We start from the raw sequence: 12281 nt of genomic DNA on the forward strand, positions 1-12281 counted from the left end.
ATATTGTTTAATAAGTGGTTCTCAGTTATAACTTGGAAGTTTGGTAAACTACTTTCATGCATTTCAAACATGGTTTTGTTTTCTGTTTTTCTTTTAAAAATATACTAATTCATTTGGAAGATGTTTAACAAGGAAAAAACAAACTTAGCATGCTGCTATTCTGCATTGATAAACTAAGTCTATTCAACATTGTTTTTAAATAATTTTCTGTTAGAAATATTTAGACTAGTGGGAAGTTTGAAGAACACATTGCCTCAGTGCCAAAATGTGTACTCAATAAAATGCATAATTTTCTGTAACTGAAATTATTATTAACTTTAGGTTACAAAATGGATCAAGATCAATAAAAAAGATCGAAAAGGCTCCTGTAAAAGAAAACGGAGCCAGAAGGATGAGGTGACATTCAAAGAAGTAAGTTTGTGAAAGTTACTAAGAAGTATCCTAGAGCTGAATTCTGAAATATAGTTTTTTTTTGTTGAAGTACTAATGCTTATTTTCAAAGAATTGAAGTGGATCAGTGAAAAAACAATGTGCTTGAAGTTGGGAGCAATGCAAAATATAACAGGAGTTGAAAATGCAATTTTCATTATTGTTCCAGCATTTTTCAAACCTCTTACTGCATAACTTGATAAAATCAATTATTTTTTGATTCAGTTTGCAAACTTGAAATTGATGCAACAGAAAATGTTGGACCGGGTTGGTGACATCTTTCCAAAATGATGGATTTAGAATCATGCCATGTCCATGTCCATGTTGGTCCTCTGCAGGAGCAATTCATATATGCCACTCTCCAGTTCTATCCCTATGCTCTTGCAACAACTTCTTTGCAACAATTAACAGGCCAATTTCAAATTGAATGTCTTGATTAAACCTGGCTCTACCATACTCTCTGGCAGTAGTTTCCAGATTTTGACCAAAGACTGAATTAAGAAATAATCCTCATGTTACTATTACTAATTTTGACAATTCCTAAATGTTTATTCTTGATGCTTTTATTTTGTGCTTGATGCTTTCATTCAGCAAAACAAATCATTTAAGGATAGGGTAACTTCATGTGCTGAACTGTTGCTCATGGCTGTAGAGAAAAATTAAAACAGAGGCAGGTTCTGCCACAAGTGCTGCTTTTGAAGTGGTCATCAGTGGGTGGTGACTGTAGCCAACCCACTGCAGCCACTGATCATCATGGAATCCTACAGATGATGTTTCCAGTTTGCTCTTTTGTTAACTAGTGTCTTCCACATGTGAGATTTGATATTTAGAATCTTCATTTCAGGAATCCTTAAAGCAAAGATTTTAACATTTTACTGGTAAATTCACTCTGGTTTTCTTACCATGCAGAAACTGTTTCTGTCGTCTTTGACAACTTTACAGGTCTTTTGATGAATAACAAATACTTAAGAGTTTTGTCTTTTAATGGGTGGCCACATTTATGATTTTGTCTGTTCATGATATAAGATAGATCTTGTTAAGCTTCTTTGCTTGATAGCTGTATGTCATCCATGTTTTAAAGTCATACAACAAGGTGCTGTAAATAAACATGTTGTTTCGAAGAGTTGGCTTGATTGTATTCCATACAAATCTTGAGAGTTAGCAAAAGATAGTAGCCATTTTTTCTATTTGCGTATCGGGTTCTGCATCAAGACACAGATGGTCACTATGGAGCCAAAATAGCAGAATTTGCTGACCTCTTAGTGTGATCAGAAGTGGAGGGGTGACACCCTGTCTTATGATCATGGTTTTCTTGGTGCTTATAGTCAAGGAGAACATGTTATAAACGTAAGGGAGAATCCATGAGTTTTTGGACAAGTGTTGCTTGTAGCCTGCAATTTTGACATTGTGTGGTAAACCTGCTTGTTATGTTACTGTTTTTATTGTGCTACCTTGTATTTCTGCTCATAGGTGATTGCAATTATACATGTTTTCTAATAAGTCTGTTCAAAGATTTTATTGTGCACATCTGAAGCAGTTGGGATTGACCCTGGGAATCCCAGTCCTGAGGTATGGACACTACCACTATGTCTCTAAAGCTCTCTTGTTCATGAAAAAATTGAATTAAAGGCAAAGAAACAGTATTTTATACCAATTGTTCTGCCTTATTTCCTTTCCTGTCATCCTTAGATAGGATTTCATAGGTACCAAATGCCTTTTCCAATTTTGTAAATCTAGGCAATGCAGGCTCTTTGAGCATAGAACACCTTTCTGGTTAAGCCTCATATTATTTTCATCCAATACTGGCACCACTGCATTTTCCAGTAATGGTGATTGGTCAGATTGGTTTTGAACTTTTCCAGAAAATATAGCATTATCTTGTCTGCAGATGAGCAGCATTAAATAAAGTAATTAGGGAACTGAATTATATTGCAGTCTTTTAACTAGACTTCAGCATGAATACTATATTTACTATTGGTTCCAAGAAATGAATAAGGCACTCAAACCTCAGAGGCAATGCAAAGAAGGACCACATTGTTAATTCCTGGGACCAGTGGACTAAACTATGCAAAAAGGTGGAAACGTTTAGGCAGTTCAATCTTGAAAGGATATAAATAAATGGGAACATGATGAATATGTATATGGCAGCTACTGATAGAACCTATAAATATGGAAAAGTACGTAGATATCTTTGTGGAGTTTGCACATTCTCCCCATGTCTGCATGGGTTTCCGCTGAGTGCTTCAGCTTCCTCCCACAGCCCAAAGATGTGAACATTAGGTGGATTAACCATGCTAAATTGCTCTGTAGTATCTCGGGATGTGCAAGGTGGATTAGCCATAGTTAATGTACGGTTACAAGAATAGCGTAGTCAGTGGTTTGGGTGGGATTTTGTCTTCAGAGATCTGATACAGACTTGACAGGCCAAATGGCCTCGCTCTGTCTTGCAGGGATTCTATGCACAATGGCTGATAGACCATCAACAAACAGTTTGTTCTTTCAGTTGTACACAATCGACAAAGTACAGACTAGACTCAGCCATCAAGTGCCTGCAAATCTTAGAAAATAATATTGAACAGTAAATGAGATTTCACAAGTGTGCAACGTTTGCTGATCAATCCCAATTTGCTAAGAATTACATAAATTGGTTGTTAATCAATCAGGCTTTTTTTATTTGAGACCTGTCCTGTGCTGTAAAAAGGAACTGTTTAGTACTGTACCTTTTCTTAAATTAAACAGAAGAATGGGAACAGTAGCTTCCTGGTTGATTCTCCATGGCAACCCCTTGTCCAAACAGAACTGATTTGCCAACCAGTCAGCACCTTTTTCTCATGCAGTATGTTATTACTACTTCCTTTAAAATTTGGTATTCTTGCATCTGCCCTGATGACTGTAGGACTAAAGGTTTCTGCGACTTGGCTGTTAGCAATGCCAAAGATTTAAAGTTAAATCACAACGATGAGCTAAGTGGACACAGGCAGAAGCTGGTTTATGGCAAATGTGGTAGTTGTGTTGAGGGGCTTGAAAAGAAAGTCAACAAAGATGCGGCAATAAATGCTGGGTGTTCCTTTGCATTCATGCCTGAGAATGGATTTTAACGAAGTGCCAGTTTATCAGGATTTTTGGATGTAAAAGTTGCAACGAATTCTGACCTTGTAAGTCTGCGTTCCATATCTATTGAACACAGATGCTTAGTGATTAGTAAATTTTACAACTCACAAACAATTGTAAAATGTAATTAAAATTTAAATGATCTAAATAGCAAGCAAATGTATTGCAGTGATCTGGGGCTATTGTGAGGCTATGGTAGGTTTCCTACCTCTGAGTCAGGAAGCCCAGGTTCAAGTTGCACTTGTGCCAGAGGTGTGTCATTACATCTCTGAACAGGTTGATTAGAAAATACCTACCACAAAAGTTTGATAGTAGTTTTGTTTGTAAAAAAAAATCTCATTGGTTTTCATTCTCAAATCAATGTAAAACTTTGCGAATAAAATACATTGTTAAAATTGAACAATAAAATTTGTCAGCTTCCATTTTCTACTTAATGATTTAAATAAACTGTTTTATCAGTCTTTTCATCTGTTGTGACGTTATCTGAAAACACAGCAATTTCCATGTGTACATGTACCACCATGTATTTCACTCTTTCCCTTTAATATTTCCACATTATCAAGCTATTTTTATGAAATGAACATAAATTTCCTCCAGTTAAATGTTGGAAAAATGGAATCAAATCGCTTTGATCTTTGCCATCCAATTTCATCCATCTCCCTGATAACTAAGGCTGAAATTAAGAAAGTGTTTTGGCTGTCAGTAACGGGGGAATTGGGTTTAAGAGCCGTGAGGTTTTGCTGCAGCTCTATAAAACCCTGGTTAGACCACACTTGGAATATTGTGTCCAGTTCTGGTTGCTTCATTTTAGGAAATATGTAGATGCCTTAGAGAAGGTGCAGAGGAGATTTACCAGGATGCTGCCTGGATTGGGGAGGCTTGTCTTATGAAGAGAGCTTGAGTGAGTTGGGGTTTTTCACACTGGAGAGAAGAAGGAAGAGAGGTGACTTGATAGAGGTATACAAGGTAATGAGAGGCATAAGTAGAGTAGATAGCCAGAGACCTTTCTCCAGGGCAGAAATGGCTGCCATGAGAGTCATCATGTTAAAGTGATTGGAGGAAGATTTAGGAGAGATGTCAGAGGTAGGTTCTTTACTCAGTGGTAGGTCCATGGAATGCACTGTCCGCAGTGGTAGTAGAGTCAGAGACATTAGAGACATTTAAGTGACTACTGGACAAGCACATGGGAAACAGTAAGTTGAGGAGTATGTGGGCTAGGTTGATCTTAGATTAAGGTTAATGCACGGTACAACATCATGGGCCAAAGGGCCTGTACTGTTCTGTGTTCTAAATGGACTTCTCAGAACCTTGGTGTTTTTCATTTGGAAGCTTCTGGCCACATGTCTGCACATCACTAAGACAGCCTATTTTCATCTCTGTATCATTGCCTGATTCTCCTCCACACTGGTCTCCTGCTGATGAAACACTCATTCATGCCTTTTTGACTATTATTTGACTATTCTACTCACTCCTCACTGGCTTTCCATATTCTACCTTCTGTAAACTTGGCATAACCAAAGCTCAGATGCCCGAAGTTTACCTTGCACCAAGTCTGTTCATCATTCATATTTGCTGACCTATAGTGTTATAGAGTCGTAGAGCTATGCAGCATGGAAACAGACCCTTTGGTCCAACTTGTCCATGCCGACCAGATATCTTAAATTAATGTAGTCACACTAGTGGTTCCTGGTTAAGCCATATGTCAAATTTAAAATTCTCAAGTTTTGTTTTCCATTTTCTTCTTGACATCCCAACTGTAACCCCTTGAAACTAACAAAACATGAGATTTCATGATGCTTTATTTGTAGATATTTGAATATCTTTGATCCATCATTGAGGGCTTTGCCTTCAGCTATCCAGACCCTCGGTCCTGGAATTCTTTTCCTTAACACTCTGCTTTCTATTTAGTGTCATGGAGGTGTACAGCAGAGAAATAGACCCTGCGGTCCAAATCGTCCATGCTAACCAGATAACCTACATTAATCTAGTCCCATTTGCCAGCACTTGGCCCATATTCCTCTAAACCCTTCCTATTCATATACTCTTGCCTTTTAGATGTTGTAATTCTTCCTCTGGCAGATCATTCCATACATTCCCTTGGGGTGAAAATGTTGCCCCTTAGGTCACTTTTAAATCTGTCCCCTCGCCCTAAACCGATGCCTTCTAGATCTGGACTCCCTCACCCCAGGGAAAAGATCTACTTCACTTTCCACCTCTTAGGACAGATGACTAAAAGGTTGATCCAGTAGTTCCTTATGTTTCTTGGTGTCACATTTTCCATTATAGTCCTTTGTGATGCACTTTAGGGCACTTGTACATTAAAGGTTCTATATAAATACAAGTTATTTAAAAATTGCCCCTGAGTTCAGTGCATAGAAAATTGCATATCATGTGTGATTGAGTATCAATGGAATTCTGATGTCTACACCTTGAGAATAATGTGAGTAGCAGCAAGTAGTTTGACATTTGTGCTGCTATGAAAATTGAACAAACACATGGTTTTTAAATTGTTATCTGATTTAATTCAGTGAACAGATTCATTGGCCACATATTGGGTTTTATCTTGAATAAGTGTTGACATTTAATTTTAAATATATAGGTGGATTTTATGTGCATTGTGGTAAAGATAGTCAGTGCTGGGATACGAAAAATATTTATCTCAATATTGACAACACTCACTTTTGAGCACTGTCAAGTCAGTCATAGTCTTGGTCCAATGTGCTACTCGCCACTGCTTCCTTATATTCAAGTTCCAAAGGATAGCATAGTATTGCACTGATGTGATTTTATCCCTAACCTCCTTCCCAGACGCCGTCACTGAGTGTCCTTGTCAGGTTAGAATTGGTTTTGCAATGTTAATCCATGTACAATATGAGCTGAATTATACAAAATGCAAGCTTTGTAATTTTTACAACTTAATCTATTTTTGTGATAGCTGTATGTCAGTAATACAATATTTTAAAAAATGCATTAAAAGATCTAAAGGTCAATTCATGATCAGCGGCCCCAGTGATGCGTAATAGTGTGTGAGATGGATCAGGAAATCCTACGCCATGACTTACAGTCTGGTAGTTTAAATGTTGGAAACCACTATATGAGGTTGAACAATTTACTGACTTTTGTTATCTGTGGTCACTGCGTCTCACTGGTAATTCCCAGTCATGAAATCAGCCCTATGGTGTATAAAGTAACAAGCCAAAATTACATGAAATATTGTGTTTACACAATTGTGCTTACACCTTTGAAGGTAACATTTAATCAATGTTATTAGACTTTCAGTCACTGGCATTAATGCAGTTGGATATTTTGAAACACTAGGAATAGCCTGAAATGTGAATACATTATCTGAACTATAGTTATCATTGGAACAGCAAAAGATACTTGTCATCTTTTGTATTCTTGATAATGGCGGTGTGAAACTACTTAATTTGAATTTTGTTTTTCATTGGAATGGCATGGTGGCTCGGTGGTTAGCACTGCTGCTTTGCAGCACCAGGAACCTGAGTTTGATTCCAGCCTTGGGTGACTGTGTGGAGTTTGCACATTCTCCCCGTGTCAGCGTGGGTTTCCTCCCACTGCCCAAAGATGTGCAGGTTAGGTGAATTAGTCAAGCTAAATTACCCATAGTGCTCAGGGATGTGATAGTTAGGGGTAAATGCAGAGTAATAGGGTAGGGGAATGGATTTGGGTGGGATACTCTTCAGAGGGTCGGTGTGAAGTTGTTGGGCCGAAGGACCTGTCTCCACGCTGTAGGAATTCTATAATCTTTATTTTTGTCAATTAATTAATACAGTAGTTCAAAATTTAAGAACAAGTTTGAATGGAACATTTCTGATGGAACCTTTTGAAGACATGATAGTGATTGATTCCGAGGTTCTGTGTCAGTGCACATTTTATTAAGTTTGGTCAATGATAGCTTGCCTTTGCTGATTTGACTCTCTCATGAATATGAGAGTGTGGTGCTGAAAAGGCACAGCAGGTCAGGCAACATCTGAGGAGCAGGAAAGTCATCGTTTCGGGCTCAAGCCTTTCATCAGTCCTTCATCGATCAGCTTTTGCCCTAAATGTCGATTCTCATACTCCTCGGATGTTGCCTGACCTGCTGTGCTTTTCCAGCATCACACTCTCAACTCTAATCTCCAGCATCTGCAGTCCTCACTTTCGTCTCCCTCGTGGGTATGCTGACAGCTTTCCCTCCCTAGCTGTTTTGGTGTCCTCTGAAAGCCTTAGTGGATCTGGCATCTGCTGTGTGGTTTGGGAGATAATACTAAAAAAATTCCTCTCCAATCTTACTCAACCCTCAAACTGCCAATCCTGTGGACTTTATGATAGATCAGATATTCCTGCCCCTTTACTGACCTCCATCCAGAATATCCATATGTTAATGAACAAGGCATTTATTATTTTTATTTTTCAGTCATGGGCCAGTGATTATTGCCAGTCCCTAGTTATTTTGGAAAAGGTTGTGGTGAGCTGCTTTTTTGAACTGCTGCAGTTCATTTTGTTTAAGTAGACCTATAATGTCATAATGGAGAGAGTGTCAGGATTTTGACTGAGTGACTGTGAAGGAATGGTGATATGTTTCCAAGTCAGGATGGTGAATGGTCTTGGAGGGGAACTTGGTGTTCTAATCTATTTGCTGCTCTTGTGCTTAGAACGTGGTGATCGTGGACTTGGAAGATTCTGTCTAAGAAGCTTTTGTGAATTTCTGCAGGATACCTTTTAGATAGTGTGCAGTGCTGTTGCTGGGCATTGGTGGTAGAGAGCGTGGATGTGGGGCCAATCAAGTGGACTGCTTTGTCCTCAATGGTGTCATGCTTCTTCAATGTTGTTGGAGTTGCAGTCATCCAGGCAATTAGAGAGTATTCAGTACTTCAGTCCTGGGTTGTGCCTTGTGGATGGAGGACAGAGTGTCAGGAGTTGAGTTACTGTTGCAGGATTCCTCATGTTTGACCTGCTCTTGTAGCCCCACTATTTAAATGGATGGTCCCATTAATTTCCTTGTATCTCCCTGGGTGATAGTGGAGATTTCCATGTTGGTGATGTCATTGATTATCAAGGGATGATAGAATCTCATTGTATTGCTGGAGATAATCACTACCTGACACTTGTGTGGCACAATTGATACTTGCCGTTTTGTCAGCCCAAACCTGGATATTAACCTGGGTCTTGCTATATGTGGACATGACTGCTTCAGTATCTGAGGAATAGCGAGTGGTGCTATACATGGTGCAATTGTCAGCAGATATCCCTTCCAGAATTTATTGCCTATCCGCTCCAAGATGCCCTGCATGCTGATGCATTGACTTCTGCCAAGCACATATCTCAGAGTTCTGCACATTATAAACAACTATCAGAGGGTGTAATTGATCCACACTTCTAATTTCATAATGCAGGGAAAATCATTGGTAAAGCAGCTGAAGATGTTTGGTCCTTGGATACTACCCTTAGGAATTCCTGCAGAGGTGTCCTAAAGCTGAAATGACTGACCTCCAACAACCATAACTTGTGTGCCATGTATGATTACAACCTGATGTCCATTGACTCTGGGTTTGCTCAGGTTCCTTGATGCTACACTGAGTCATCTGTGTCCTTTATGTCAAGGACAGTCCTTGCGTTTCAACTCTGGAATTCAGGTCTTTTGTCGAAGTCAAAGCTAAGGCTGTAATGAGGTCAGGATCTGATTGGTCCTTGCAGACCCCAAAATGAGCATCAGTGAGCAGGTTGTTGCTAAAGAAGTGCGGCATGATAGCATTGTTTATGGCTCTGCTATCACTTTACTGATGATTGAAATAAGCTGATGGGATGGTAATTGGTTGGGTTGGATATCTGTGTATGGGGCATACATAGAATCTTGGACACAGCACGGAAACAGACCCTTTGGTTCATCTCGGCCATGACAACCAGATATCCTAAATAAACCTAGTCCTACTTGCCAAAATTTGGCCCAAATCCCTCTAAATCCTTCCTACTCATATACCATCCAGATGCCTTTTCAATGTCGTAATTATACCTCATCATCGTCACTAACACTCAACGCTAGAGCCCCCCAGGGGTGCATACTCAGCCCCCTACTGTACTCACTCTATACCCGACTAACGCTATTTACAAGTTCGCTGATGGCACCACCATAGTCAGTCAAATCTCAGATGATAACGAAACAGACTACAGAAGGGAGGTGGAAGACCTAGAAAAATGGTGCACTGAGAACAACCTAGCTCTCAATGCCAGTAAAACCAAGGAACTCATTATTGACTTTCAGCGGGATGTTACTCATGCCCCCCTACACATTAACAGCACAGAGATGGAACGAGTGCAGAGTGTCAAACTCCTGGGAATGGTCATCCACAACAAGCTTTCTTGGTTATAAAGGCCCAACAACATCTCCTCTTCCTCGGGCAGCTGAGGAAATTTGGCATGACGGCGAATACCCTTGCCAACTTTTATAGGTGCACCATCAAGAGCATGCTGTCAGGATGTATCACTACCTGGTATGGCAACTGTACCATTCAAGATTGGAGACAGTTAGAGAGAATGGTGAACTTAGCCTGGACAATCACAAAGGCTCACCTCTCATCTATATAATCTATCTATGAGGCCCACTGTCAAGGAAAGGCTGCCAGCATTCTCAAAGATTCATCCCACCCTGGCAATGTTTATCTACAATCTTTACCATCGGGGAGGAGGTACAGAAGCCTGAACACGCACCAGCCGATTTCGCAACAGTTTCTACCCTACTGTTGTTAGAAGACTAAATGGACTCTCAAACTCTTAACCTTCGCTTGTAACTGTGTTTTTGTTTTTGCTGCTGTTTACCTATTATTTACTATCAATGCTACTTAACTATGTGATCTGCCCTGTATTGCTCGCAAGACAAAACTTTTTACTGTGCCTCGGCACACGTGACAATAAATTCAATTCAATTTAATCTCCATCACATCCCCTGGCAGCCCATTCCATACATGCACCATCCTCTGCTTGAAAAAGTCATCCTTTAGGTCCTTTTAAATCTTTCCCCCTCACCTTAAACCTATGCCCTCTAGTTTTGGTCTTGGCCACCTCAGTGATAAGACGTTATCTATTCACCTTATCCATACCCCTCATGATTTTACAAACCTCTATAAGGTCACCCGTCAGCCTCCGATGCTCCAGGGAAAATAGCCCCGGTCTATTCAACTTCTCCCTTTAGCTGAAACCCACCAACCCTGGCAACATCCTTGCACATCATTTCTGAACCCTTTCAAGCTTCATAGCAGGGAGACCAGAATTGCATGCAATATTCCATTAGTGGCCTAACCAATGTCCCGTACAGCCACAACATATCCTCCCAACTCAATGCACTGACCAATAATGGCAAGCATCCCAAGCGTCGCCTTCATTATCCTATCTATCTGTGATTCCACTTTCAAGAAACTGAATCTGCACTCCAAGGTCTCCTTGTTCAGCACACTCCTCAGGACCGTACCAATAAGTGTATAAATCCTGATTTGCCTTTCCAAAATGCAACACCTCCCATTTATCTAAATTAAACTCCATCTGCCACTTCTCGGCCCGTTGACCTATCTGATTAAGGTCCAGTTGTACTTTGAGGTAACCTCCCTTCACTATCCACTACACCTCCAATTCTGATGTCATCTGCAAACTTACTAACCATATCTGGGTAATTTTTCACATTGTCAGCATTGTAGTTGTACTGGCATTGCTTGGTAAAGGGCACAGCAGGTTTTGGAGCACGGGTCCTCAACATAATCCACAAATATTTGCACACTCTACCACACTAAAGACTAGTACAATAACTGGAATGTCGTTAGGACCTATAGCATTTTTAGTGACCACTATTCCCAGCCATTTCTTGATGTCATGTGAAGTGCACTGAACTGGCTGAACACTAGCAATGGTGGGGACCGCTCATGGAATCTGAGATGGATCACTTGGCACTTCTGACTGGAGATTCTTGCACAGTGCGCTCCCCCATTATGAAAGATGGTTCTCCTTCAGTGAGTTTATTGTCCACTGTCATTCATGACTGGGCATGTCAGGACTGCTGAACTTAGATCTGATCCATCGGTTGTGGGATTACTTACCTCTGTCGTTTGCAGCTTGCGTTGTTTTGTTCTCCACCAGGTCGACACCTTATTTTTAGGTGTGGGCAGTCTTTGGATTGCAAACACATTCTGTTCTTGAGGATGTTCGCAAGTTGATTTGTAACAAGTCAGAACACAATATCAGACAATATAAAATGGCTAATGATAAATGTGAAAAAAATGTTTGCATGTCAGATCTTGAAAATTAGTATTAATACATCCGTCTATTTGCACGTATGAGTGCTCATAAGTCAGATGTTCGTAAATTGAAGACTGCGTGTATGCCTGATGCTACACCTCTAATGGCCCACATCACCTCATGGATGCCCAACTTTGTGTGGCTAAACCTATTCAAAATCCATCCCATTTAGCATGGGGGTTGGTGGGACTGACCGGACATTGATTTGCAGTGATGTATGATGCCAACAGCATGGGTTGACTTCCGTCACTGGCTGAGGTTACTGTGAAGCACTCTGCTTCTCAACCTCTCCTCTTGCCTGAGGTGTGGTGCCGTAAATTTAAACCACTACCAATCCTCTCTTTTGAATGAGAAGTCAGCCTTATGGTCTGGTAGGACTCGGACGACTTTACCTTCAAATTTTATAATATATAAACAACACAGTGGAGAGTATTCTAAATGTGAAAATGGGACTTACT

At 40.1% G+C, this 12281-nt stretch overlaps 1 protein-coding gene across 7 annotated transcripts in view; it reads left to right on the forward strand.

The window, feature by feature from the left end:
- Positions 1-12281, forward strand: part of LOC122561552 (aminopeptidase O (putative)) — a 399666-nt gene that overhangs the window by 209033 nt on the left and 178352 nt on the right. For all 7 annotated transcript variants that reach the window (XR_006315040.1, XM_043713375.1, XM_043713330.1 and 4 more), the window contains exon 13: positions 322-411. Coding sequence is in view for 6 of the 7 variants with exons in the window: in XM_043713375.1 (XP_043569310.1) it covers positions 322-411 (90 nt within the window). In the remaining variant the exon portion in view is untranslated. The remainder of the gene's footprint in view (positions 1-321; positions 412-12281) is intronic.

Source organism: Chiloscyllium plagiosum, chromosome 2 (genome assembly GCF_004010195.1).
Source record: "Chiloscyllium plagiosum isolate BGI_BamShark_2017 chromosome 2, ASM401019v2, whole genome shotgun sequence".
Taxonomy (NCBI): Eukaryota; Metazoa; Chordata; class Chondrichthyes; order Orectolobiformes; family Hemiscylliidae; genus Chiloscyllium; species Chiloscyllium plagiosum.